The sequence below is a fragment of the Rana temporaria genome, chromosome 9, assembly GCF_905171775.1.
Source record: "Rana temporaria chromosome 9, aRanTem1.1, whole genome shotgun sequence".
Classification (NCBI taxonomy): Eukaryota; Metazoa; Chordata; class Amphibia; order Anura; family Ranidae; genus Rana; species Rana temporaria.
Window position 1 is genome coordinate 171,064,983 of NC_053497.1, and position 26,923 is coordinate 171,091,905.

Here is a 26,923-nt window from a genome sequence, read left to right on the forward strand (position 1 = left end):
AGCACTGAACTTATTCTCTCTGGAGAAGAGACACCTGAGAGAGGATTTGATTTCAGATTACAAATACCGTACTGGTGACCCCACAATAGGGATAAACCTTTTCCGCGTTAGGAAATTTAACCACTTGCCGACCTGCCGCCATAAAATTAGGGTGACCGCATGTCCTGGATTGCCCGGGACAGTCCCGCATTTTGCAGGTCTGTCCCGGGCACCTTTATTCCAGGACAATACAGTGTCCCCGGAATGAAACTGACACAGCCACCCCCCCAAGCCAAACTAATGCCCCCAAAAAAGGCCGACACATCACCGCTTTACTCACTGACAGTGCTTGTCCTGGCCGGGAATTCCTGGAGGAGCACAGTCCCCACCCCCTGCTTGTGATTGGAGAAATCATAATTCTCGCCTCTTGTGCCTCACTGTGCTGTGATTCGTTACAGCACAAGCTGATTTTTGGGGGTGTGTCCCTGAATGGAAATTTGGAAATGTGGTCACCCTACGTATAATGATTTATATATTATACAGCGACAGGTCGGCACGATCCCGCGAGCCGTCGTAGCTGTACGTTGGGTCCTTTAACCACTTAAGCCCCGGACCATTTTGTTGCTAAATGCCCAGGCCAGGTTTTGCGATTCGGCACTGCGTCGCTTTAACAGACAATTGCGCGGTCGTGCGACGTGGCTCCCAAACAAAATTGGCGTCCTTTTTTCCCCACAAATAGAGCTTTCTTTTGGTGGTATTTGATCACCTCTGCGGTTTTTATTTTTTGCACTATAAACAAAAATAGAGCGACAATTTTGAAAAAAATGCTATATTTTTTACTTTTTGCTATAATAAATATGCCCCAAAAACATATATAATTTTTTTTTTCCTCAGTTTAGGCCGATACGTATTCTTCTACCTATTTTTGGTAAAAAAAATCGCAATAAGCGTTTATCGGTTGGTTTGCACAAAATTTATAGCGTTTACAAAATAGGGGATCGTTTAATTGCATTTTTATAAAAAAAATTTTTTTACTACTACTGATCAGCGATTTTTTTCGTGACTGCGACATTATGGCGGACCCTTCAGACAATTTTGACACATTTTTGGGACCATTGTCATTTTCACAGCAAAAAATGCATTTAAATTGCATTGTTTATTGTAAAAATAACAGTTGCAGTTTGGGAGTTAACCACAGGGGGCGCTGTATGAGTTAGGGTTCACCTAGTGTGTGTTTACAACTATAGGGGGGTGTGGCTGTAGGACTGACGTCATCGATCGAGTCTCGCTATAAAAGGGATCACTCGATCGATGCAGCCGCCACAGTGAAGCACGGGGAAGCCGTGTTTACATACGGCTCTCCCCGTTCTTCAGCTCCGGGGAGCGATCACGACGGAGTGGCTATAAACGAATAGCCGCGCCGTCGTCCCGGATCGCCCCGCGGGTATCCGACCGCCGCATGTAGCGGGGGGGTCCCGATCGGACCCCCGACCCGCGCAAAGGCAGGGACATACATGTACGCCCATATGCCTGTACGTGCCATTCTGTGGACGTACATATACATGCGGCGGTCGGCAAGTGGTTAAGCAGGTAAGCAGGCGCCGGGGTGCCGATGCTCGTGACCGGCAGTCGCAATGACGCTGGCGGCAAGCGATCACGGGCACGAAAGGCAGAAGAGGGACAAGTGTGTGTAAACACACAAATCCCTGTTCTGTTCTGTCAGGAGAAATAGGTCATGAGTTACTAATAGCTAGGAACCAAGATCTGTCATTTCCTCTGGTCAGTCCCCCCCCCCCTACAGTTAGAACACAGAGAGGGAACACATTTAAAGCGGATGTGCCATGGGAACATAATATTAAAAGCCAGCAGCTACAACTACTGCAGCTGCTGACTTTTAATATTAGGACACTTACCTGTCCTGGAGTCCAGCGCCGATCGCAGCAGAGCACGAGCGATCGCTCGTCACCCTGCTGCTCCCCCCTCCATCCACGCTCAGGGAACCAGGAAGTGAAGCGATGCGGCTTCACTGCCCGGTTCCCTACGGCGCATGCGCGAGTCGCGCCGCGCCAGCCGATTGGCTCCCGCTGTGTGCTGGGAGCCGAGTGTTCCCAGCACACAGCGGGCGACAGACGGGATGTGACGGAATGCCCGTCTTTTGCCCGTAGCGTGTGGCCGGAAGTGGGTGCAAATACCTGTCTTTAGACAGGTATCTGCACCCCCCTCCCCCCTGAAAGGTGTCAAATGTGACACCGGAGAGGGGGAGGGTTCCGATCAGCGGGACTCCACTTTAGGGTGGAGAACCGCTTTAACCCCTTGATCACCCCCTAGTATTAACCCCTTTCCTGCCAGTGACATTTATACAGTAAACATTTTTATAGCACTGTTCGCTGTATAAATGACAATGGTCCCAAAAATGTGTCAAAAGTGTCCGAGGTGTCGGCCATAATGTCGCAGTCCTGATAAAAATCGCTGATCGCCGCCATTACTAGTAAAAATAATAATAATAATAATAAAAATGACATAAATCTATCCCCTATTTTGTAGACACTGATACTTTTGCGCAAACCAATCAATAAACGCTCATTGCGATTTTTATTACCAAAAATATGTAGAAGAATATGTATCGGCCTAAACTGAGAAAAAATTTGCTTTTTTAAAAAAGAAAATGGGGATATTTATTATAGCAAAGTAAAATACCACCAAAAAAAAAGGTCAATTTCGTTTGTCAGTTAAAGTGACGCAGTGCCGAATCCCAAAAAATTGCCTGGTCATTCAGCAGCCAAATCTTCCAGGGCTAAAGTGGTTAACAAGACACGTGGCCGGGGGTGGACTGACAACTCATGGGGCCCCCTGGCAATAGAAGATTATGGGGCCCCTGGGCTTACAGATGGCCACTATGCCAGGAGGCAGTGCAGAGGCGGGGCAGCTAAAATCTCTGGATTTTCACATCAAAAGCATGTCGGTTTCGGACATATCAGGGACAGATCTAAAAAAAACACATATTTTTACATACTGTCCCTGGTTTTACTGAGCCTGGCAACCCTAATGGGGCCCCCTAGTGGCATTAGGCCCTCAGGCATCCGAGATTTGGATGTATCCTAATCTCCGAATCACAATAGTAACAAATTTTGACGAATTTGAAATAAATGATAACAAAATACATTTTTCAAATTCTAAATTCAATTCAAATTTGAATTCAAAAGTGATGTGATGATTTTTCATTGTGCACATCTCTATATGCACTGGCTGGACTGGAATGCTTTTTGATTCCTTAAAGCCCCGTACACATGGCTAGGGATCCCGTCTATTTGAAAACCGTCAGTTTTCCAGACGGGATTCCTGCCAAGCTTGCCTTGAAAAGCCATGTATACACACAGCCACACAAAAGACTCGCCGTTCTTTTGAATGGCAAGAACGCGGTGACGTCAAAGACAACGACGACCCGGCTAAATTATGTTCTATGCTACCGCGCATGCGTCAAATTGTTATCGAGCATGCGTGAATTATTTCCCCTTCAGGTAAGCATACAGACGATCGGTTTTCTCGTCAGGAAACACTCTGCCGCAGTGGCGGCTGGTGCTCAAATTATTTTTTTATGGGGGGGGGGGGGGGGGCGCAAACAAACGAAAAACAATTGCAGCCTCACTGTGCCCATCAAATGCAGCTACTGTGTCCATCATTTGCAACCACTGTGCCCCTCAAAGGCAGCCACTGTGCCCATCGAATGCAGCCACTGTTCTCATCAAATGCAGCCACTGTGCCATCAATTGTCGCCACTGTGCCATCAATTGTCGCCACTGTGCCATGCCATCAAATGCAGCCACTGTGCCACACCATCAAACGCAGCCACTGTGCCAACATTTATCGCCACTGTGCCCTTCAAATGTCACCACTGTGCCATGCCATCAAACGCAGCCACTGTGCCCATTGTCACCACTGTGCCATCAATTGTCGCCACTGTGCCCATCAATTGTCACCACTGTGCCCATCAATTGTCACCACTGTGTCCATCAATTGTCACCACTGTGCCATGCCAAACGCAGCCACTGTGCCATCAAACGCAGCCACTGTGCCATCAATTGTTACCACTGTGCCATCAATTGTTACCACTGTGCCATCAATTGTCACCACTGTGCCCAGCAATTGTTACCGCTATGCCATGCCATCAAATGCAGCCACTGTGCCATCAATTGTTGCCACTGTGCCCAGCAATTGTCACCACTGTGCCATGCCAAACGCAGCCACTGTGCCATCAATTGGCTCGTCGTGGTGTTTGACGTCACTGCGTTCTTGCCATTCAAAAGAACGGCGGGTCTTTTGTGTGGCCGTGTGTATACATGGCTTTTCAAGGCAAGCTTGGCAGGAATCCCATCGGGAAAACTGACGGTTTTCAAACAGAAAGGATTCCTGGCCATGTGTACAGGGCTTAACCTGCCTGCTTATTCTGTCTTGCTGTGTTCCAAGCCCTACTCCTTAGAAGCAATAGTTTCCATGCACTGCACTTATGATGGCCAAAAAGCCTGAAACAGCTGTATATAGTTTAGAATAAATGGCTCTATAATATTCGGTTATATTTGCACCATACACCGGCAATACTGGATGTGCATCTGGCTCTTGGGACATAAAGCAATGATTTACATAGCTCCACCCACTGTCCTAAAATGAGGGATAATCCTCTTTTTTGGATATGTGATGGAGGGAGAAATGTGAACACTTTCTGTTCTTAGAAGACTTTACTATTCTATACACCGATCCATTTTGAAGACTTTTTGAGTCCTTTAGTCACTTCTCAGCATAACCTGTATGCATGGGCGTCCGCTCCATAGGGCAAGGGAGGGCAATTGACCCCCCCTGGAAAATCGAGAAGGTGTTGAAGAGTCTCGCGGCCGCGGGCTGTCTGAGCGGTCCCGGGCCGGATGTCACACAGACGCGGCGAGCAGAGTGAAGCCGACTCCCCCTCCAGTGTTTATGTGTACACAGGGGGAGGGAACCTGCTGTGACCCGGCCATGCTGATGGCTGATCTGAGGTACTGAATGGGATGGGGGGGAGGGGAGGTCCGTCTGTGCTGAAGGGGGGGTCTGTGCTGAATGGAGGGGTCTGTGCAGAATGGGGGGCTGTGTTGAAGGGGGGGTCCATCTGTGCTGAAGGGGGGTCTGTACATTCTCTAGGCTATATTTATATGGACATGGAGTGAAGCTGAATTATCTCAAGAGCTATTTCACACTGCCAGCTGGCCGCGTTATCGGTAAAGCGCCGCTAAAAGTGCCGCTTTACCATCGTTTTAGCTGCGCTATTCAGCCGCTAGCGGGGCGCTTTTAACCCCTGCTAGCGTTTGAAGAAAGGGTTAAATGTGTATGGCCGCTGCAGAAGCGCCCCCCCCCTGAAAAAATTTCAGCGGACACCCATGCCTGTATGGTTATAATGTCTCTCAATCCATATGATAGCAATAACCTAATAACCATTTGTCTCTGTGACAGGAACGGAAGTGTCAATGCGAGCTTTGAGGTTCATTTCACTCTAAACAATGCTCCCAAGGATCAGTTAAATAAAGACTTCAATGACACAGTGAGTGGCATGGTGGATAGGCTGCAAGCGGCAAACCAGTCCCAACACTACTGCCAGCAGCAAGGTAATGTATTACAATGAAGAGTATTTCACAAGACAAGCCAGAGCTGCATACTCATTATATGTGAATCACAGGAAAGATGGTTGGCACTCAGGATGGCAACCAGTAAATATCGTCCTTTATTGAAAAAACAAGTACAAATAGCTGTAAATCGGCCTACGCGTTTTAGCCGTTAGGGCTCAATCATGGCATGATTAAGGCCTGGCAGTCGAAACACGTTAGCTATTGTGTTATAGAGGCACCGGCAGCCTCAGAGTCTGAGAACCGGGGGCGCAGCTTCGATGCATGAAGGTCGAAGTGCCCATACATCTGTTTCCAGAAGAGAATAGGAGCATGAACTCCCCCTTTCCGAGGCACCCCTTTTCTCCACGCATCATTCCTTGGTTCAGTCCCCTACCCACCACCCAGTACATCCTTTTAAACAATACAGAACCAAGTATTATTTAGTGGTGCTAAGTAACAACAATGAACCACCTGCAACAAACCCCCCCCCCCCCAGCAACAATAGACTCCTGGCAACCACAACAGATCTCCCCACTGCCAGCATCAAAAGACTCTTCGGCAGCCAGCAACAATTGACCCCTCTCTCAACAGTAGATCTCTCCCAGCAACAACTGGAGAGGCCTCCATCATCCGTAAATAGAAGAAGCTTGGAAACACCAGGACTCTTTCTAGAGCGGGCCGCCCAGCCAAACTGAGCGATCGGGAAGAAGGGCCTTAGTAAGGAAGGTGACCAAGAACCCAATGGTGACTCTGGCAGAGCTCCAGTGTTTTTCTGTGGAGAGAGGAGAAAATTCCAGAAGAACAATCATCTCTGCAGCACTCCAACAATCAGGCCTGTATGGTAGAGTGACCAGACAGAAGCCACTTCTCAGTAAATGGCACATGACAGCCCGCCTGGGGGGTTGCCAAAAGGCACCTGAAGGTCTCTCAGACCATGAGAAACAAAATTCTCTGGTCCGAAGAAACAAAGATAGAACACTTTGGCCTGAATGTCAAGCATCATATCTGGAGGAAACCAAGCACTGCTTATCCCCTAGCCAATATTATCCCTACAGTGAAGCATGGTGGTGGCAGCATCATGCTGTTGGGATGTTCTTCAGCGGCATGAACTGGGAGACTAATCAGCATCGAAGGAAAAATGAATGCAGCAATGTACAGAGACATCCTTGATTAAAAGCTGCTCCAGAGCACTCTGGACCTTAGAATGGGGCGAAGGTTCATCTTCCAACAGGACAAAGACCCTAAGCACACAGCCAAGATAACAAATGAGTGGCTACAGAACAACTCTGTGAATGTCCTTGAGTGGCCCAGCCAGAGCCCAGACTTGAACCCAAATAAACACCTCTGGAGAGATCTGAAAATAGCTGTGCACCGACACTCCCCATCCAACCTGATGGAGCTTGAAAGGTTCTGCAAAGAAGAACGGGAGAACCTGTCCAAAAATATGTGTGCCGAGCTTGTAGCATCATACTCAAAAAGACTTTAATTGGTGTAATTGGTGCCAAAGGTTCTTCACTGCATCTCTGGACCCCTTTACATTACACAGCACCCTGCACCTCACATTAAACAGCACCCTGCACCTCACATTACACAGCACCCTGCACCTCACATTACACAGCACCCTGCAGCTCTGGACCCCTTTATATTACATAGCACCCTGCAGCTCTGGACCCCTTTACATTACACAGCACCCTGCATCTCTGGACCCCTTTACATTACATAGCACCCTGCAGCTCTGGACCCCTTTATATTACATAGCACCCTGCAGCTCTGGACCCCTTTATATTACATAGCACCCTGCAGCTCTGGACCCCTTTATATTACATAGCACCCTGCAGCTCTGGACCCCCTGCATGTTACACAGACCCCCCTTCAGTGCAGTGTATGGATTGCGCTAACTCTTATGCCGCGTACACGTTTTTCATGATGAGAAAAATGCAATTTTTTTATTGGTCGGGAAAAACAGTCGCGTGTATACTCCAGAGCATTTTTCTCGACAAGAAAAATAGGCTAAAAAAATTTAGCGCCTTCTCTATTTTTACTCTCGTCGTTTTTCACGTCGTGAAAAACAGTCGTGTGTACGCTTTTACGAGGGGGAAAAAACGCACATGCTCAGAAGCAACTTATGAGACAGGGAAATTAGCAAAAGCAGCCCCAAGGGTGGCGCCATTTGAATGGAACTTCCCCTTTATAGTGCCGTTGTACATCACCGCGCTTTGCTCGAGCATTTTTTTTTTCACAAACCTCTGTATGCAAGGCCGGCTTGAGAGGAATCACGACAAATCATGTCGAGAAAAATGTTGTTTTTTGGCATGACAGGAATAACAGTCGTGTGTACGCGGCATTATAACAATTTATATCATACCACTTCTTATCGTGCCCAAAATATATACAATTTAAATATTTATGTATATACCCTGTTTATTGTGGGGGATCCTTGCGGGTAATACTCCTAGTGCCTCCTTCTTAAAGACTATATATACCCTAAATCTATGCTATAGTGAATAAATCGATTCAAATGATATAATACCAAAATGCATGTACCGTATATACTCGAGTATAAGCCGACCCGAATATAAGCCGAGGCACCTAATTTTACCACAAAAAAATGGAAAAACCTATTGACTCGAGTGTAAGGCTGCTTTCACATTGCAGCGTGCAGCGCGGTGACGGTATAGCCGCGCTATTTGTAGCGCGGCTATACCATCGTGTTTACCGCGATATTCGGGCGCTAGCAGTGAGGTTTTAACCCCCGCTAGCGGCCGAAAAAGGGTTAATACCGCGCTTTCCCATTGATTTCAATGGGAAGGCGCGGTATAGGAGCGGTGAACACACCGCTCCTATACCACAGTAAAGATACGGCTAGCAGGACTTTTGGAGCGTTCCTGCTAGCGCATCGCTTCAATGTGAAAGCCTTCGGGCTTTCACATTGAAGACTACAGGGCATGATTTTTCATGCGGTATAGTAGCGCTATTTTTAGCGATGTACCGCATGAAAAACGCCCCAATGTGAAAGGGGCCTTAGCCTAGGTTCTCCATCTGCATGCCTCACTGTGCCTCACGCCTCTCTGTGTCCATGCCTCACTGTGTCCATACCTCATCTTAATAGCATCATAGGCCCCTGGGCAAAGTAATTCGCTGGGACCCCTACGAGTCTGCATCAGTACCCCCTTACATCATGTTTCCCTATCACTGTGCCCATATACATCAGGTGTCCCCATACATCATGTTCCCCCATCACAGTGTCCACATACATCAGAGTTGTGCCCCCCTTGTACTCACAGATCACAAATGCTGTTCCCACCTACAATGAAGGCAGCTCCTTCTTCCTCTCTCATGCGCTGAGACTGAGGTGAGTTCTCAGTCTCAGTGCCTGCTCTCTTCCGCCCCCTACAGGGGGAAGGAGAAAGCTGAATCCTCTCTCAAGCAGAAACCAGCCATGTGCCAGCCAAGCCGCAATCGTGGCTGTCGGCATGAGATCTGTGAATTTTTTTCCTGATCTCATGCTTTCCAGCCTGGAGGAGAGATGTGAGGTCTTATTGACCCTGTATCTCTCCATAAAGAGGACCTGTCACAATATATTCCTTATTATATTACAAGGGATGTTTACATTCCTTGTAATAGGAATAAAAGTGATCAAGTGTAAAAAAAAAATGCAAAAATATTTTTTCTTTAGTAAAATATATATATTTTTTAATAAAATGTTTTATTTAAAACACCCCTGTCCCTGGTAGCTCGCATTTAGAAGAGAACACACACGTAAGTCCTGCCCACATAGGTAAACACCATTTAAACCACATATGTGAGGCATGGCCACGTGCGCTAGAGCGCTAGTAATAATTCTAGCACTAGACCTCCTCTGTAACTCTAAATTGGTAACCTGTAAAAAAAAAATTAAGCGTCGTCTATGGAGATTTTTAAGTACTGAAGTTTGGCGCCATTCCATGAGTGTGCACAATTTTAAAGCGTGAAATGTTAGGTATCTATTTTCTCAGCGTAACATAGTCTTTCACATTATATAAAAATAATTGGGCTAACTTTACAGTTTTTTATTTTTTAATTCATAAAAACGTTTTTTTTTTCCAAAAAAGTCGTTTGAAAAATTATTGCGCAAATACCGTGCGAGATAAAAAGTTGCAATGACCGTAATTGTATTCCCTAGGGTGTCTGCTAAAAAAAAACATATATAATGTTTGGGGGTTCTGAGTCATTTTCTAGCAATCAAATGATGATTTTTGCATGTAGGAGAAGAGTGCCAGAATAGGCCCGGTAGGGAAGTGGTTAAGAAGGAGGCACTAGGAGTATTACCCGCAAGGATTCTCCACAATAAACGGGGTATATACATAAATATTTTAATTTTATATATTTTTGGCACGATAAGAAGTGGTATGATATAAATTGTTATAAGAGTTAGCGCAATCCATACACTGGTTATCAACCCCCCTTTTTTTATTTTATTATAAAAAAAATATATTTTATATATATATATATATATATATATATATATATATATATTTATATATTTATTATTTTTAGTTTTTATTAAAGGACCCAGAGGTCCCCGGAAGGCAACCCCCCCTTTTTTTTCATATAATTTCTTTTTTTTATATATATATATTTTTTTTTTATTAAAGGGCCCGGAGATCCCCAGAGCCCCGGATGGCTACCCCTCACCCTTTATTTTTTTTTATATATTTTTTTGTAAGGGGCACAGAAGCCCCCAGGGCAACCCCCCCTTTTTTTGTTCGTCAGCACCCAAAGCCCCCCTCAATTCGTGGCGGCAACACCCCTCGCTTCTCAATTCGTGGCCACCCCCTTGCTTCTCAATTCACGCCCCCCCCGCTTCTCAATTTGCGGCAGCCCCCCGCTTCTCAATTTGAGGCAGCAGCACCCCCCCCGGTTCTCTGCTCCAGGGGGCCCATGCCTCAAGCTGTGTAAGGGGCCCCATAATTCCTGATGGTGGCCCTGCTGGTTATACTCAGAAGACTTATTTAATAAAAAAAAAAGTTAAAAAAAGTTCCATATTACAACGCAAAGGCATCCAACTAACTGAAAAGCTTTTAGAAGTTTAGAAGCATCTTCCATGTACATCATTTACATATATATCTATTTCTTCTTCAGATCTGCTTTGCTTCCGTAAATCCTCCATTTCTGCTGTCCAAACTATTAACTATACTGGTAAGTGAGAATAAATTATAGTTTTATTTTTCTAGAAAAACTCCAAGCACTTGTATGAAAACAGCATTTGTTGCCAGAGCTCTTTTGTTAAAGAGGAAGTAAACCCTCTAGAAATTTCCCCCCAAAAAAACCCTGCAAGAAAAAGGCATAATGAGCTAGTATGCATAGCATACTAGCTCATTATGAATGACTTACCTGAGATGGAAGCCCCGAATCGCTCCTCGTTCCCCTCCGCCGCCACCGTCATCTCTCCTCCGAGTGCCTTCTGGGTATCACCGCTCCGACGCTGTGACTAGGGCTGCAACTAACGATTATTTTCATAATCGATTAGTTGGCCGATTATTGTTTCGATTAGTCGATTAATCGGTTAATAACCTTAAAAAGAAGTGTGGCCATACAACGTCTTCCTTCAAAAAAATTTATAATTTTAGGAACATTCATTCGATTTTCTAATCGTCAGTGGGGTCAAATCGACGTTCTTTTTCAACCACAGTGACGGAAGTTTACAAATAATAGAAAACTTCTTGGTCAAAGGAATTTTCAGACAGTGTATGTGGTTCAGAAATTACATTCATTTTATACCTGAATGTTAAAATCAAGTGAACATTTCAAACAACATTCTTTTCGAATGTACAAAGATTTTTTGTATTAATATAATAGTAACAGTAGTGATTATTTTCTCGTTTTGTACTACAAAGGGCTAATTTTCATTTTTTTTAACCCATCATGTTACTGGCCGATTAATCGATTCTGAAAATAGTAATCGATTAATTTCATAATCGATTAGTTGTCGATTAATCGATTAGTAGTTTCAGGCCTAGCTGTGACTGGCTGGAGCTGCGATGATGTCACTTCCGCGCATGCGCGTGGGACTGGCAGATTCCTGGCAGATCCCATTCAAGACCCGGAACGCTCAGTGCACCTGCGCCAATATGTTTGCGAGATATTGCAAACACCTACAGGTAAGCCTTAATCTAGTAAAGATACGCCGTTTACGTAACGCACTTTCAGGCCTAAAGTTATTCCATCAAATAGCTAGAATAGTAATGTTAAGTATGGCCATCGTTCCCGCGTCTAAATTTGAAAATTTTACGGCGTTTGCGTAAGTCGTCCGTGAATTGGGATTTACGTCATTTACGTCCACGTCGAAACCAATAGGACCGTGCGGCGTACTTTGCCGCAATGCACACTGGGATATGTACACGGACGGCGCATGCGCCGTTCGTAAAATACGTCAATCACGTCAGGTCAACCCCCATTAACATAAAACACGCCCCCTCAGCCGAATTTGAATTAGCCGCCCTTACGCCCGCCCGATTTACACTACGCCGCCGTAACTTAGCAGGCAAGTACTTTGTGAATCATGTACTTGCCTCGCTAACTTACGGCGGCGTAGTGTAAACACGATACACTACGCCGCCGCAAAGTTAGGGCGGTCTTTGTGAATCTAGCTATTAGTCTTAGGACTAAAATGGCATTTTAGTTTTAGTCCCATTTTAGTCTTCTGCAATTGTTTTAGCTTTATTCGTATTTGGTCGACTAAATCTCCAGTACATTTTAGTTGACTAAAACGAATTTTAGTCGTCTAAAATCGAATGGGTGTGATTAAATTGTAATGCATTAGTTAATATTTCTCTACAGTTTCCAAACTCATTATTTACTGCTGGAGTGAAGAATCGAATATGTTATTATTTATGGTATTGAGGTATGAACATTTTGAAGTAAAATTTCAATTTACCCGTATATACTCGAGTATAAGCCGACCCGAATATAAGCCGAGGCACCCAATTTTACCACAAAAAAATGGGAAAACGTATTGACACGAGTATAAGCCTAGGGTGTCCATCTGCATGCCTCACTGTGCCTCACTTTGCTTCACTGTGTTCATGTGCATACCTCACTGTGCCCATGCCTCACTGTGTCCATGTGCATGCCTCACTGTGCCCAGATCAGATCAGGAGTGCGCTACGTGCAGAGATCAGGAGTGCACTACGTGCAGAGATCAGGAGTGCGCTACGTGCAGAGATCAGGAGTGCGCTACGTGCAGAGATCAGGAGTGCGCTACGTGCAGAGATCAGGAGTGCGCTACGTGCAGAGATCAGGAGTGCGCTACGTACAGAGATCAGGAGTGCGCTACGCGCAAAGTTCAGGAGTGCGCTATGTGCAGAGATCAGGAGTGTGCTACGTGCAAAGTTCAGGAGTGCGCTACATGCAGAGATCAAGAGCGCACTACCTGGAGCAGAGATCAGGAGAGTGCTACATGCAAAGATCAGCAGTGCATTACGTGCAGTAAACCATTGTGTCCAAGGCAGTCGTTCCTCCTGCCCACCCCTTGTCCAGGTCCTGCCAGCTCCTGTGCCTGTCACTTTATATATGCCTTGATTACATTGTTGATCTTACAAAATGTTCTTTGATTTCAGACATTTGTGTTCCAAATGTGCCGGAAGGATATTCCCAGTTCTATTCTCCTAGTTTTACAGACTCTGTCCTCACATGTACTTCTGCCTGTTCATTGGGAGCAAAAAATCAGTTAAACTGTCACTATGGGGAATGCAGATTAACCCAATCAGGACCTGTGTGTGTGTAAGTCAAAAACATGTTAATAATTTTTTATATATTTTTTAAAAAGTGCAATGCATATTATGATTGTCTGTATTTGTAAGCTCCTATTTATTTAGGTTGCTGGCAGAAGTTTCACAATTAGGGATGAGCCGAACACCCCCCAGTTCGCAGCAGAACATGCAAAAAATGTGTTCGAACACGTGAACACCGTTAAAGTCTATGGGACATGAATGTGAAAAATCTAAAGTGCTAATTCAAGTCTGGTATGGAGTTTAAGGGGAACCCTGCACCAAAAAAAAAATGGCGCCGGGTTCCCCTCAAAAATCCATACCAGACCCTTATCCAAGAATGCAACCTGGCAGGCAGCAGGAAAAGAGGGCCAGGCCACATGCCCTTAACATTGGGAGGATACTTTGGTGTCTGGACCCCAAAGGGTTACCATGTTGATGGGGACAAGGGCCTCTTCCCCACAACCCTTTGCCCGGTGGTTGTGGGGGTATGCGGTTGTGTGGGGCTTATCGGAATCTGGAAGCCCTCTTTAACAAGGGGAACCCCAGATCCCGCCCCCCCCCATGTGAATTGGTAATGGAGTACATTGTACTCCTACCATTTCACAAAAAAAAGTGACAAAAATTGTGAAAAAAAACACAGGAGACAGCTTAGGACAAGTTATTTATTAAAAAAAAATATTCCAGTGATGTAATCCATTCTCAAGTTCCGGAACAAGGAAAAAAAATCAAAGCGCTGTACCCTTAATATTCATACCAGATCCAAAGGGCCTGGTAATGGACTGAGAGGGGACCCCATGCCTTTTTTTTCAGTGACTTTGATCTGTATTGCTGGGACCCGACAATTCATTATAGCCGCGAGTAGTTTTAAATGACTTTTTTTTCCTTTAGAAATTTCATTTTGTGCAGGGACTGTTCTAAACACGGCAAAAATGCGCCACTTTACAGGCATACTATAGACACTTTTATTGTTTGACTTTAAGCATTATTAAAATCACTGCTCTTGAAAAAACTTTTGTTTTTAAAACTTTTTTTTGCATTGATACATGTCCCCTGGGGCAGGACCCGGGTCTCCAAACACTTTTTATATAATAACTTGCATAATAACCTTTAAAATTAGCACTTTTGATTTCTCCCATAGACTTTTAAAGGGTGTTCAGCGGCTTTTGAATTTGCCGCAAACACCCCAAATTGTTCGCTATTCGGTGAACAGGCGAACACCCTTACGTTCGTCTCGAACATCGGGCTCATCCTTATATTGATGCATTCTGGTTTGTGTTTTATAAGATATTCTTAAAGGGGTTTTCCACCCATTTTTTAAGTTTATTAAAAGTCAGCAGCTACAAAAAGTGTAGCTGCTGGCTTTTAATAAACTGACACTTACCTGCTCCACGTTCCAGCGACGCGCCGGCCGGGGCTCCGCTCCTCTCCCCCCCTCCCCGGGCGGCGTCTTCATTGTCACTGTGGGCACCCGGCCGTGACAGCTTTCGGCTTCACAGCCGGGCACCCACTGCGCATGCGCGAGCGGCACTGCGCGCGCGGCGCTGCGCTGTTTGATTGGACAGGCGATCGCCTAGGACCTGTCACGTGTCCTAGGCGATCGCCTACAGGGAGGGGCTGCCAAAAGGCGATATGACGTATCGCCTTTGCAGCCCCTCGGCGGAAGGAGGAAGTGGGACAGGAAGTCCCCTTCTCCTGAAGCCCCCACTCCCCCCTCAAAAAAATTACATGCCAAATGTGGCATGTAAGGGGGCGAGGAGTGGGTTAAGCGGAGGTCAATTTTTAGGGTGGAACTCCTCTTTAAGTTTGAGAAAAAATAAACTATAGCTGGTATTTTTCTAGAGTAGGATATAAAAAGGAATAGATCCAACTGCTTGAGGCTTAAAAACACTGTGGGCTAGATTCAGATAGATTAGCGGATCTTTAGATCCGAGTAATCTATCTGATTTACGATCCGCCGGCGCAAATTTGAGAGGCTAGTGCAGTATTCAGAAAGCACTTACCTCAAAACTTGCGCCGGCGGATCGTAAATCCCCCGGCGGAAATTCAAATTCCGCAGCTAGGGAGAGTGTAGTATTTAAATCAGGCGCGTCTCCGCGCCAATTTAAATGCGCATGCGCCGTCCGCTAATTTTCCCAGCGTGCATTGCTCCCAATGACGTCGCTAGGACGTCATTGGTTTCGGCGTGAACGTAAATTACGTCCATCCGTATTCACGACCGACTTACGCAAACGACGTAAAAATTCAAAACTCGGCGCGGGAACGACGGCCATACTTAACATTGGATACGCCGCATATAGCAGGGGTAACTATCCGCCGGAAAAAGCCGAACGCAAACGACTTAAAAAAAAAGCGACGGGCGGGCGTTCGTTTCTGAATAGGCGGATCTCCTCATTTGCATATTCGTCACGTATACAAATGGAAGCGCCACCTAGCGGCCGGCGGGAGATTGCAGCCTAAGATCCGACGGTGTTAGTCACTTACACCTGTCGGATCTAAGGGAGATCTATGCGTAACTGATTCTTATTAATCAGTCGCATAGATCCGACCGTCAGATCTCAGAGATACGACGGCGTATCAGGAGATACGCCGTCGTATCTCTATCTGAATCTCCCCCACTAACATATAATTGGAATAAGTTCACCATATTAAAACTATTTTAATAGGTTTTAATACCATTAATCTAGAACAGTGGTCTCCAAACTGCAGCTCTTTGCTTGCTTTTATCTGGCCCTTGGGGCACTATTTCATCCACGGATACCAACAATGGGGCATAATTCCCGTCTCTGACGCCAAGAATGGGGAACAATTTCTCCCAATGACACCAGTGATGGGACCCAATTTCTTCCAATGACACTACCAAAGAGGCCCAGTGACATCAATGATGGGGTCCAATGACACTGATGATGGGACACAATTTATTTCAATTACACTAACAAAGGGGCCCAATGATTCCAATGATGGGACACAATTCCTCCTTCTACTCCCAATGGCCACAGTCTGGCCCCCCCTAAAGTCTGAAGGACTGTAAACTGGCCCTTTGTATAGAAAGTTTGGAGACCCCTGCCTTATTGTATTTGGTCCAAACAATGGGCAAATCGTGAGCTTGTCATGTTTACTGTGAAATTGCAATAAATATATTGAAACAGAAACAAAGCTCTTGGGGCCAGATTCACGTAGAATCGCGGCAGCGTAACGTATTGTATATACGTTACACCGCCGCAAGTTTTCATCGCAAGTGCCTGATTCACCAAGCACTTGCGTAAAAACTTACGCCGGTGGCCTCCGGCGTAAGCCCGCGTAATTCAAAGGGGCGTGTGCCATTTAAATTAGGCGCGCTCCCGCGCTGGACCTACAGCGCATGCTCCGTTTTGAAATTCCCGCCGTGCTTTGCGTGAAGTAACGTTATTTTTTTGAACGGCGACGTGCGTAGCGTACTTTAGTATTCCCGGACGTCTTACGCAAGAAAAAAGCATTTTGAAATTTGACGCGGGAACGACGGCCATACTTTAACATGGGCTGTGTAAAGTTAGGGCAGGTAAAACGACGACTAACTTTGCGACGGGAAACTAGACTAGCAACGACGCAACGAACGCGAAAAACCATCGTGGATCGCCGTAAAAACCTCATTTGCATACCCGACGCTGGAATACGACGCAAACTCCACCCAGCGGCGGCCGAGGTACTGCATCCTAAGATCCGACGGTGTAAGACAATTACACCTGTCGGATCTAAGGGCTATCTATGCGTAAATGATTGGATGAATCAGTCGCGTAGATACTCTGAGTGATACGACGGCGTTTCAGAGAAACGCCGTCATATCTCTTCTGTGAATCTGGCCCTTGGTGTTTGTCCAAATTGGTAGGGGGGCAAAAGAAGGTGAGTATGTGCTGCCTCCTGAGAGGCACATTAATGTGAACCCACATTGTCGTGGAGATAAGGATGTACGCAGAGCGCACTCTCCTGTGCTAATAAGCACACATTTCGTCTAATGATATAATGCATCTTACCAACAACTCTATTTCCCGTATATCTAAAACCCAGCAATCCAAGTAAACAGACATGACCACACCTTACGTTCTCAGCTCCTCAGCATGACTGCCTGCCGAGCAGTTCACTGGTTCTTTTATTCAAAGACCACAAAAGAAATTACAAACAGGAAGTCCTGGCTCCAACAGCCAATCGCCTCCTACACAGGACGTGACAACACAGGATGTGAATTTATACAACAACAAAATGAATAATGGCCAAAGGAGTCCTATGGGTGTGTTCTGAGCAGAGATAGGGTGTATGTATGTATTTCCTGTCCCCTGTACCTGGAAGCTAAACAAAAGAAGCCACATGGCTTTTAAACATAGACGCAATCTCTGACCATAACCACTCAAAGACTCTTGTATTTCCACTGATAAAAATCCTTATTCTACGTTGTTCCAGAGAACAACGCATACCCAGATTATACTACCATTCCTTGTGGATGTACGCTGCAAATCCCAACATATGCTGATCAGATCAGACACAGCAGAGACAAGAGTGTACATCCGCCTATAACCGATAATGTCCTTGCAGAGTGAACATATCTCCCCCAGACGATCGCTCTGTGCTAATGCACAGAGGCCCTTTCGCTGGCGGACATATTCCCACTCTGCAAACATCTCTCTCCAATCCAAGGAAGTTTTCCACTACCAGACGGGACTCAACCAGCGTCAGTCTGCTCTTTAGAGTGGGCTGCGGGAGTACTAACACTAAGCGACACTATGACAATACATATTAAATACATGTTCATAAAATTTCCACAACAACGTGAGCACTAAACAGGTTGACTTTAAACAGTCCACAGGTTTCCAAAGAAGAAAAGGGGACAGCCTATGCCGCTTATAGCAAAACATTTTTAAATCTTCTGTATCTTCTACATTGTTTCAGAGATTCTTCTGGTTGCCAACTGTGGTCAGTAAGGTATTATCTCCCTAATACATAGTGCGAAAATGTGCACATGATTTTAAAGGCATTTTAGTCCACCTCTGTTGATAAGCTAGAGTTTCGAACAAACCCAATCAGACTGTGTTTATAAAAAAAGACCTAGGTTGAACATAATAGAACCGTCTTTTTTCATCAAACCCATTGTATTACTATAAATGAAGATGTGACAATATGCTTTCTCTCGCCACAGCTGTCCCGATACAAGTTATTTTTGGTATTCTGGAAATGACTGCCAGTCCCGGATCAGCAGACCTGGTGTGATTGCTGGAGTGACGTCTGTTCTGGCCGCTTGCCTCATTCTCATTGTCATTCTTGTGGTGATATTGACTTTTCGCAGAGTTCGAAAATTAGAGATAAGTTCCAGGTGAGTCTATCTTCCTAAATTCCTTTTAGTGGGGTGTTTTGTACACCTAAGCTCGGGAGGGACTTTGACATATGAACATAACATGCCAATGTATTAGGCCCCATACACACGATAGAATCCATCCGCTGAAAAATCCCAGCGAATGGGTTTCAGCGGATAGATCCTATGGTGTGTACACTCCAGCGGATCTGTTTCCGCGGATATATCTCCCCTGGGATGGATTCCAGCAGATCGAATATTCGCTGACATGCTAAACAAATCCATCTGCTGGAATCCATCCCAACGGATGGATCCGCTGGTCTGTATAGACTCACCGGATCCATCCGTCCGAAGGGATCCCCCGCATGCGTCGTAATGATTCGACACATGCGTGGAATTCCTTATATGACAGCGTCGCGCACGTCGCCGCGTCATAATCGCGGCGACGGCGCGACACGTCATCGCCAGAGGATTTCGGCGCGGATTTCAATGCGATGGTGAGTACACTCCATCGCAGAGAAATCTGCTGAAATCCTCGAGAGGATTTATCCGCGGAAACGTTCCGCTGGAACGTATTCGCGGATAAATCCTCTCGTGTGTATGGGGCCTAAGTGATACTTTTATTTTTCATTTTACAGCCCATTTTGACCACATGTAAATCTGTTGCGGTGATTTAACTCATGCATATATTGTTGTGCATTACCATGTGTTTTATTATGATGGCCTATTTATTTGAATAAGCTGCCATTGGACTATAAAATCATATTTCCAGAAATTTTAGTAATGCAGTGCACCACAAAACATTAATATACGATGTGTTGTCAATAAAAATGGATGGCACCAAAAGCACCTTCACAACACATCTGCACAGCGGGGAAAATGAATGGCAATTCAACGTACTTATTATGCATGTACGGTGCGTTACCACGTGTTGCCACAACATGCGTGTGGTAACAAAGCCTTAAAGTGGAGGTTCACCCAAAAAATCAATTTTTAACATTAGATTGAGGCTAATTGTGCGAAGCAGAATCGGGTGTTTTTTTTTAAATCAATGCAGTACTTAACGTTTTAGAGATAGATGTTCTCCGTGGCCTCCGGGTATGGACTGCGGGACTGGGCGTTCCTATTTGATTGACAGCCTTCCAACGGTCGCATACAGCGCATCACGAGTTCCCGAAAGTAACCGAACGTCGGTGCGCAGGCGCCGTATAGAGCCGCACCGACGTTCGGCAACTCGTGACGCGCTGTATGCGACCGTCAGAAGGCTGTCAATCAAATAGGAACGCCCAGTCCCGAAGATCATACCCGGAAGCCACGGAGAACATCTATCTCTAAAACGGTAAGTACTGCATTGATTTAAAAAAAAAACCACCTGATTCTGCTTCCCACAATTAGCCTCAATCTAATGTTAAATTTTTTTTTTCGGGTGAACCCCCGCTTTAAAGAGGAAGTTAACCCTGATGGATTTTACTTCCTCTTTGTTTCCCTGCAAAGGTAAAGCATAATGGGCTACTATACAACGCATAGTAACCCATTATGTGTCACTTACCTGAAACCGAAGCATGCGATGTCCCCAATTATCATCGCCTCCACAAAGCGTCCATCTTTCACCCTCTTCCTTCCAGGTATCGCGGCTCTGGTGCTGTGATTTTCCGGAGCCGCAATGACGTGCGTGGGAACCACCAGTCACAGCACGATCTCCTTTAGAAACGTCACGATGGCTGTTTCTAAATTGCGCCGTAGACATCGGCGCCCGTCTCTTTTGCAAATATCTCCTGAACCGTGGAGGTTTAGGAGATATTTCGAGCACCTTCAGGTTAGCCTTAATCTAGGCTTACCCGCAGGTAAAAGTGATTGTAAAGGGTTTACAACCACTTTAAAGAGGTGTTCCAGTCTGTAAAAAAAATGTTTTAAGTCAGCAGCTACAAACACTGTAGCTGCTGACTTTTAATATAAGGACACTTACCTGTCCAGGGATCCTGTGATGTCCGCACCCCTAGCCGATTCATCAATTGGCTTCAGATGGAGGTACCGGCATCTGTAGTAAGGGAAACAGGAAGTGAAGCCTCGTGGCTTCACATATAAAGGGGAAGTTCCATTCGGATGGCACCACCCTTTGGGCTGCTTTTGCTGATTTTGTGTTAGTAAAAGACGATTTGCGCTTTTCAGTCTGTTACAGTGTGATGAATGTGCTTACTCCATTATGAACGCTAGTTTTACCAGAACGATCGCTCCCGTCTCATAACTTGCTTCTGAGCATGCGCATTTTTTTCACGTCGTTAAAGCCCACACACGACCATTTTTTACGACGTTAAAATCGACAACGTTAAAAACGACGTGAAAAATTAGAGCATGTTCAAAATTTTTAATGCCCATTTTTTTACATTGTGAAAAATGCTCTGGAGCCCACACGCGATCGTTTTTAATCACAAAAAAAAAACCTTCATTTTTTACAACCCGAAAAATGGTCGTGTGTACGCTGCATGAGATTTACAACCACTTTAATGCCCAATGTTTTGCAATGGCATTTCCAACAAGCAGATACAGGTGTGAAGGTCGGGTTTCCACAAATGTTTGGCATATACGTAGAGTGTATTGGTACATCATTTCTTATTGACCTAAATAAAGCATACCTGTAGGGTTTGCATATTGCAATTTATGGGTTTTAAAGTGATTCTAAAGGTATTAATAAACAAAAATAAATATGGTATCATTACCTGCTCTGTGCAATGGTTTTGCACAGAACAGCCCCAGTCCTCTTCTTTTTGGGTCCCCTGCTGGGGGTCCTGGCCCTTCCCCCCCTGCCGAGTGCCCCCAATAGCAAGTCTCTTTCTAGGGGGGAACTCAAGCAGGCTTGTTTCCAAGCCACGCTTCTATGAATAGACATTGTGGTCCAGATTCACAAAGACTTATGACGACGTATCTCCAGATACGCCATCGTAAGTCTGAATGGCCGCCGTCGTATCTATGCGCCTGATTCATAGAATCAGTAACACATAGATTTGGCCAAGATACGAGCGGCGTAAGTCTCCTACGCCGTCGTATCTTGGGGTGCATATTTACGCTGGCCGCTAGGTGGCGCTTCCGTTGATTTCCGCGTCGAATATGTAAATGAGCAAGATACGCCGATTCACGAACGTACGTACGCCCGTCGCAATTAGTTACGCCGTTTACGTAAGACATACGCCAGTGTAAAGATAAAGCTGGTCTCTAGGTGGCGCAGCCCATGCAAGGTATGGACGTCGGAACAGGCGTATCTTTTTACATTGTTTACGTAAGTTGTACGCGAATAGGGCTGTGCGTAAGTTACGTTCACGTCGTAGGCAGTGTTCAACGTATCTTAGGCATTCTATCCGACGCATGCGCACTGGGATACGTCCACGGACGGCGCATGCGCTGTTCGTTCAAAACGTCAATCACGTTGGGTCACGATTCATTAGCATAAAACACGCCCACCTCTTCACAATTTGAATTAGCGATTACGCTGGCACATTTACGCTACGCCGCCGTAACTTAGGACGCAAGTGCGTTGTGAATACAGCACTTGCCTCTCTAAGTTGCGACGGCATAGCGTAAATACGATACGCTACGCCCGCCCACACTTGCGCCGCTCTACGTGAATCTACGCCTTTCTATTCACACACAGAGCACTGCAAAGCCCTGCCCCTCATTTGTTTACTGGCTGTGATTGACAACAGAGGGAGCCAAATGCTGGATTGAGATGGGGCTCAGGTAAGTATAAGGAGGGACTAGGGGGGGAGCTGCACCCAAAAGTTTTTTTTACCTTAATGCATATAATGCATTAAGGTAAAAAAATAAACTTCTGCCTTTAGAACCACTTTAAATTCTTCACTCCTGCAGTAATGGCGCTCTCATCAATTACCTAATGAGATCAGGAAGAGGAAACATCACTTCACTACCTGCAAACAGTTCACCAACTGTCTGGTGCGCATTAAGCCTATTGGTTAACCCTTTCAGGCTCTTTAGGTAAAACATTTCTTATTTTATTCTAAAATTGTTTGCCTTCTGGTTGGTTTTGCAGGGAGAAGAAAGAGTGTGGAATCCATTCATCTGTAGGTCTGCAGACAGGGTTGTATATCCCGAAATACGATGTATAATATTCTGAAGCTGAAGGTGAGCCTTTTTTTTAACCATCATTATTCTTTTTTAAGCAACTCACCTCTTCTCACAACTACCGGAGGTATCCTATGACCCTTTAGCCATCCTCTGGGGAATGCAGTATAGCAGGGGCATGGGCGTCCGCTGAATTTTTTTCAGGGGGGGGGGGGGGGCGCTTCGGCAGCGGCGATACACAGTCGCATTTAACCCTTTCTTCAAACGCTAGCGGGGGTTAAAAGCGCTTAACCGATAATGCGGCCAGCTGGCAGTGTGAAATAGCTCTTGAGATAATTCAGCTTCACGCCATGCCCATATAAATATAGCTAAGAGAATGTACAGACCCCCTTCAGCTCAGATAGACCCATCCATTCAGCACAGATGGACCCCCCCTTCAGCACAGATGGACCCCCCCTTCAGCACAGATGGACCCCCCCTTCTGCACAGACCTCCCCATTCTGCACAGACCTCCCTATTCTGCACAGACCCCTCCTTCAGTACAGATGGACCCCCTTTAAGCACAGACCCCCCTTGAGCACATATGGACCCTCCCTTCAGCACATATCCCCCCTTCAGTACAGACCCCCCTTCAGCACAGACGGACCACCCCCGCCCCCCCCTTCCATTCAGTACCTCAGATCAGCCATCAGCGCAGCACAGGCAGCAGGTTCCCTCCCCCCTATGTACACATAAACACTGGAGGGGGAGGCGGCTTCACTCTGCTCGCTGCGCCTGTGTGACATCCGGCCCGGGACTGCTCAGACAGCCTGCGGCCGCGAGACTCTTCAACACCTTCTCGATTTTCCAGGGGGGGGTCAATTGCCCCCGCCTTGCCCTATGGAGCGGATTCCCATGAGCAGGGGTGCCCAACCCATGGTCCGGGGGCCATATACGTGGCCCGCGGAGCCCTCTGATGTGGCCCGCGACATCCTTCTGGGATGGAATAAAATAGAATAGAATACTGTTATTAAAGGAAAGTTTATTACTAAAATCACAGTGTATATAAGGACATATCAGTGTTCTGCAGTGGTTACTGGGCTGCTTTCAAACTGATCCACAGGTGCAGAGAAGTGAACCTGTGGGTTACCTGCACTGAGCCATAGACTTCTATTACCTGCGAGTTTGCTCTACTTGTTGTCTAACATACATTAAACAAATGTTTTTTCTATCTAAGGCACTAAAGTTGCATATAAACCCCACTCCGCTCTCGAGCATGGCCACCTGCCCACTGCATTGTTAGCTGAGTAACATTTCTTAAATAGGTAAGAAAGCGGGGGCATCCAGTGATGTCACATGGTAGCAATGTCTCCTTGTGACGTCACCGACCGGTTCATGCTGGGGGGTGGGGGGGTCCCTGAATGGCAGTTTGGAAATGTGGTCACCCTAGGTACCAAGTGCTACATTGTGGAAAAACATGGAGAATGCAATGTTTTCCTCATACCTGGAAGTGCTGTGTGTTTTTCTGGCATTCAATGGCATAGAAGAGTGGTTGAGTGAGTTTGGGGTCAGGACTCTGTTCAGGCCAATCAAGTTCTTCCACCTCAAACTCACTCATCCATGTCTTTATGGACCTTGCTTTGTACACTGGTGTGCAGTCAGGTTGGAACAAGAAGGGACCATCCCCAAACTGTTCCCACAAAGTTAGGAGCTTGAAATGATCCAAAATGTCTTTGCAAAGAGTTCCCTTTACTTGAACTAAGGGGCCAAGTCCATCCCCTGAAAAACATTCCCACACCATAACCCCACCTTCACCAAATGATTAGGACCAGTGCACAAAGCAAGGTTCATAAAGACATGGATGAGCAAGTTTGGGGTTAAAGCGGAGCTCCACCCTAAAGTGGAACTTCTGCTCATCAGATTCCTCCCCCCCTCCGGTGCCACAATTGGCACCTTTTGGGGGGAAGGGGGAACAGGATACCTTGACGTCACCGCGGGGCTCCCTCCTTTGTTTATATACACTTTATATGCATTTTTTAAAGTCAAGTTTTTGTTGGTTATTTTTGTCATAAATATATTTATTACACTTTGGTTTTTGATTTATAAGATTGATATATTCATTCTTGATCATGTAGGTGCTGCACTTTTGTTTTAACTTTTTTTTTAAGGTATTGTGTACTTACCTTACTTGCTAGCTGCCTAAGTATTGCAGGTGTCTGATTTTTGAAGTTAAGCAGGGTAAGACCTGGTCAGTACTTGGATGGGAGTCCATCTTGCTTTACTTAAACTACATACATACATGTTCTCTTTTTCCCTAGCACTGACTATTCCTTTTGAATTAGGATAAAATATTTGATCTGATCTCCTGTTTCTGTCCAGAAGCCAAAACATACCAACACCGAAGAAATGGCAGCACTCCAAGATCCATCGAAATTCTTATTTAATAGACCAACAGTTAAAATTGTAGACACGTTTCACACAAAGATTTTCTTAACCAAAACATACCGCTTGGTTAAAGGGGTTGTAAAATTTCATGTTTGTTCCCCCTAATGCATCCTATGCATTAAAGTAAAAAAACATCTGATGTTATAACTTTTGCGCAAAACCAATCGATAAACGCTTATTGCGATTTTTTTTTTACCAAAAATAAGTAGAAGAATACGTATCGGCCTAAACTGAGGGAAAAAAAACGTTTTTTTATACATTTTTTGGGGGATATTTATTATAGCAAAAAGTTAAAAATATAGAATTTTTTTAAATTGTCGTTCTATTTTTGTTTATAGCGCAAAAAATAAAAGCCGCAGAGGTGATCAAATACCACCAAAAGAAAGCTCCTTGTGGGAAAAAAAAGGACGCCAATTTTGTTTGGGAGCCACATCGCACGACCGCGCAATTGTCAGTTAAACCGACGAAGTGCGGAATCGCAAAAAGGGGCAAGGTCCTTAACCTGCATAATGGTCCGGGTCTTAAGTGGTTACGTTTTACAACCCCCTTTTAGTTTGCTTCCTCCAGAACTGGCCCCCCTACATGATTGTGACAGGAACATTAGAGTGTAAGCTCTTTTTGTGTTATAGACTGATGTAAATGGTTCGAGGTTCTCTGCAAAATGCTGCAGAAAATGCATCAGCATATAAAAAAGCATAACATTAGTATAAAATACTAAGTATTGCACATTATATCAAATAGAAAGTTAGATCAATCAGTCAATGATTTATTGAAACAACCAATCTTTCTTTTTAATTTAGGAAACAACTGCAAATAACTGGAGACACTGTTGGAAATGCCTTGCTAATGATCTAAGGTGGCCTTATAACCCAGGACATCAATCTTGATCAAAATACTGAGCTCCAAGAACAAGTGTGGTGGTCATGAATGGTCTCTGAGCACATACTGTACCTAATGCTTTTCTAATAAACTATAATATTATATTCTACAAATGCAAAGTCATCTGATCCGAGTCTGGTATCTTTATGATGGAGGCTGAAGATGTAAAGTGTATACGCAAGTCCAGGACAATTTGTGTCTATGTGCCCAAGGAAGACCTGCAAGCACAACCAAGCTGTGTTGACATGGCATGATGCACCTTTTGGTTCCTTACCAGCTGGAAGGTTCCAGGTAGTCCAGGACTGCACTAGCGTGGTCATTGTAAACTGCGGTCCAGGCACAATTGGTGGTCTACAGTGTTAAGTGGTCCTTAGTCATTTATTCTAATCTCCTAAAGGTAGCGTCATATTTGGTTATTAATTGGATGGCTATGAGGCGAATCACATCGGTCACGGTTGAAGCTTTACCAGAACTAAATGTAGCACTACCCCGAAGGAGCTGCTGGTTTGTTTTGGGCGGCATGTTACCTCGTGTTTCTCCGATGTCTAGGGGTGTTTGGTGAAAGTTGTAGTAACGGAATGTCCAAGACAGGTGTCTTTTTCTGTGCTCTTTATTACCCAGCTGGGTAAAAACAATAAAACTTGGTGAAGAGTAGAGGTTCAGTAGAAATGAAGATAGCAGATTCAGGTGTCAGCAATAGAAAAACAGTCCTGCTCCCACGTGTAATGTCTCTTTCACCACTCCAGACAGAGCGGGTACAGCGCACCTGGACAGGCCTCTCTCACCAGCCTGGCAGCCAGAATGTCACTCGAACCTCAGGAAAAAGTCAGCGGATCCCATCATCTGCTGCGCCTACAACGCCGACTCAC

General features: G+C 45.3%; 1 protein-coding gene across 2 annotated transcripts in view; it reads left to right on the top strand.

Moving 5' to 3' along the window:
• Positions 1–26,599, top strand: part of LOC120914341 (mucin-5AC-like) — a 49,210-nt gene extending 22,611 nt beyond the window's left edge. Inside the window, exons 5-10 of one of the 2 annotated variants that reach the window (XM_040325006.1) lie at positions 5,458–5,609; positions 10,731–10,787; positions 13,208–13,370; positions 18,525–18,698; positions 22,720–22,811; positions 25,976–26,599. In XM_040325006.1, the coding sequence (XP_040180940.1) occupies positions 5,458–5,609; positions 10,731–10,787; positions 13,208–13,370; positions 18,525–18,698; positions 22,720–22,795 (622 nt within the window). In that variant the 3' untranslated portion in view covers positions 22,796–22,811; positions 25,976–26,599. Of the gene's footprint in view, positions 1–5,457; positions 5,610–10,730; positions 10,788–13,207; positions 13,371–18,524; positions 18,699–22,719; positions 22,813–25,975 lie in introns of those variants that run through there. The other variant, XM_040325007.1, reaches the window with a different exon arrangement.
• Positions 26,600–26,923: the final 324 nt, after the last annotated feature.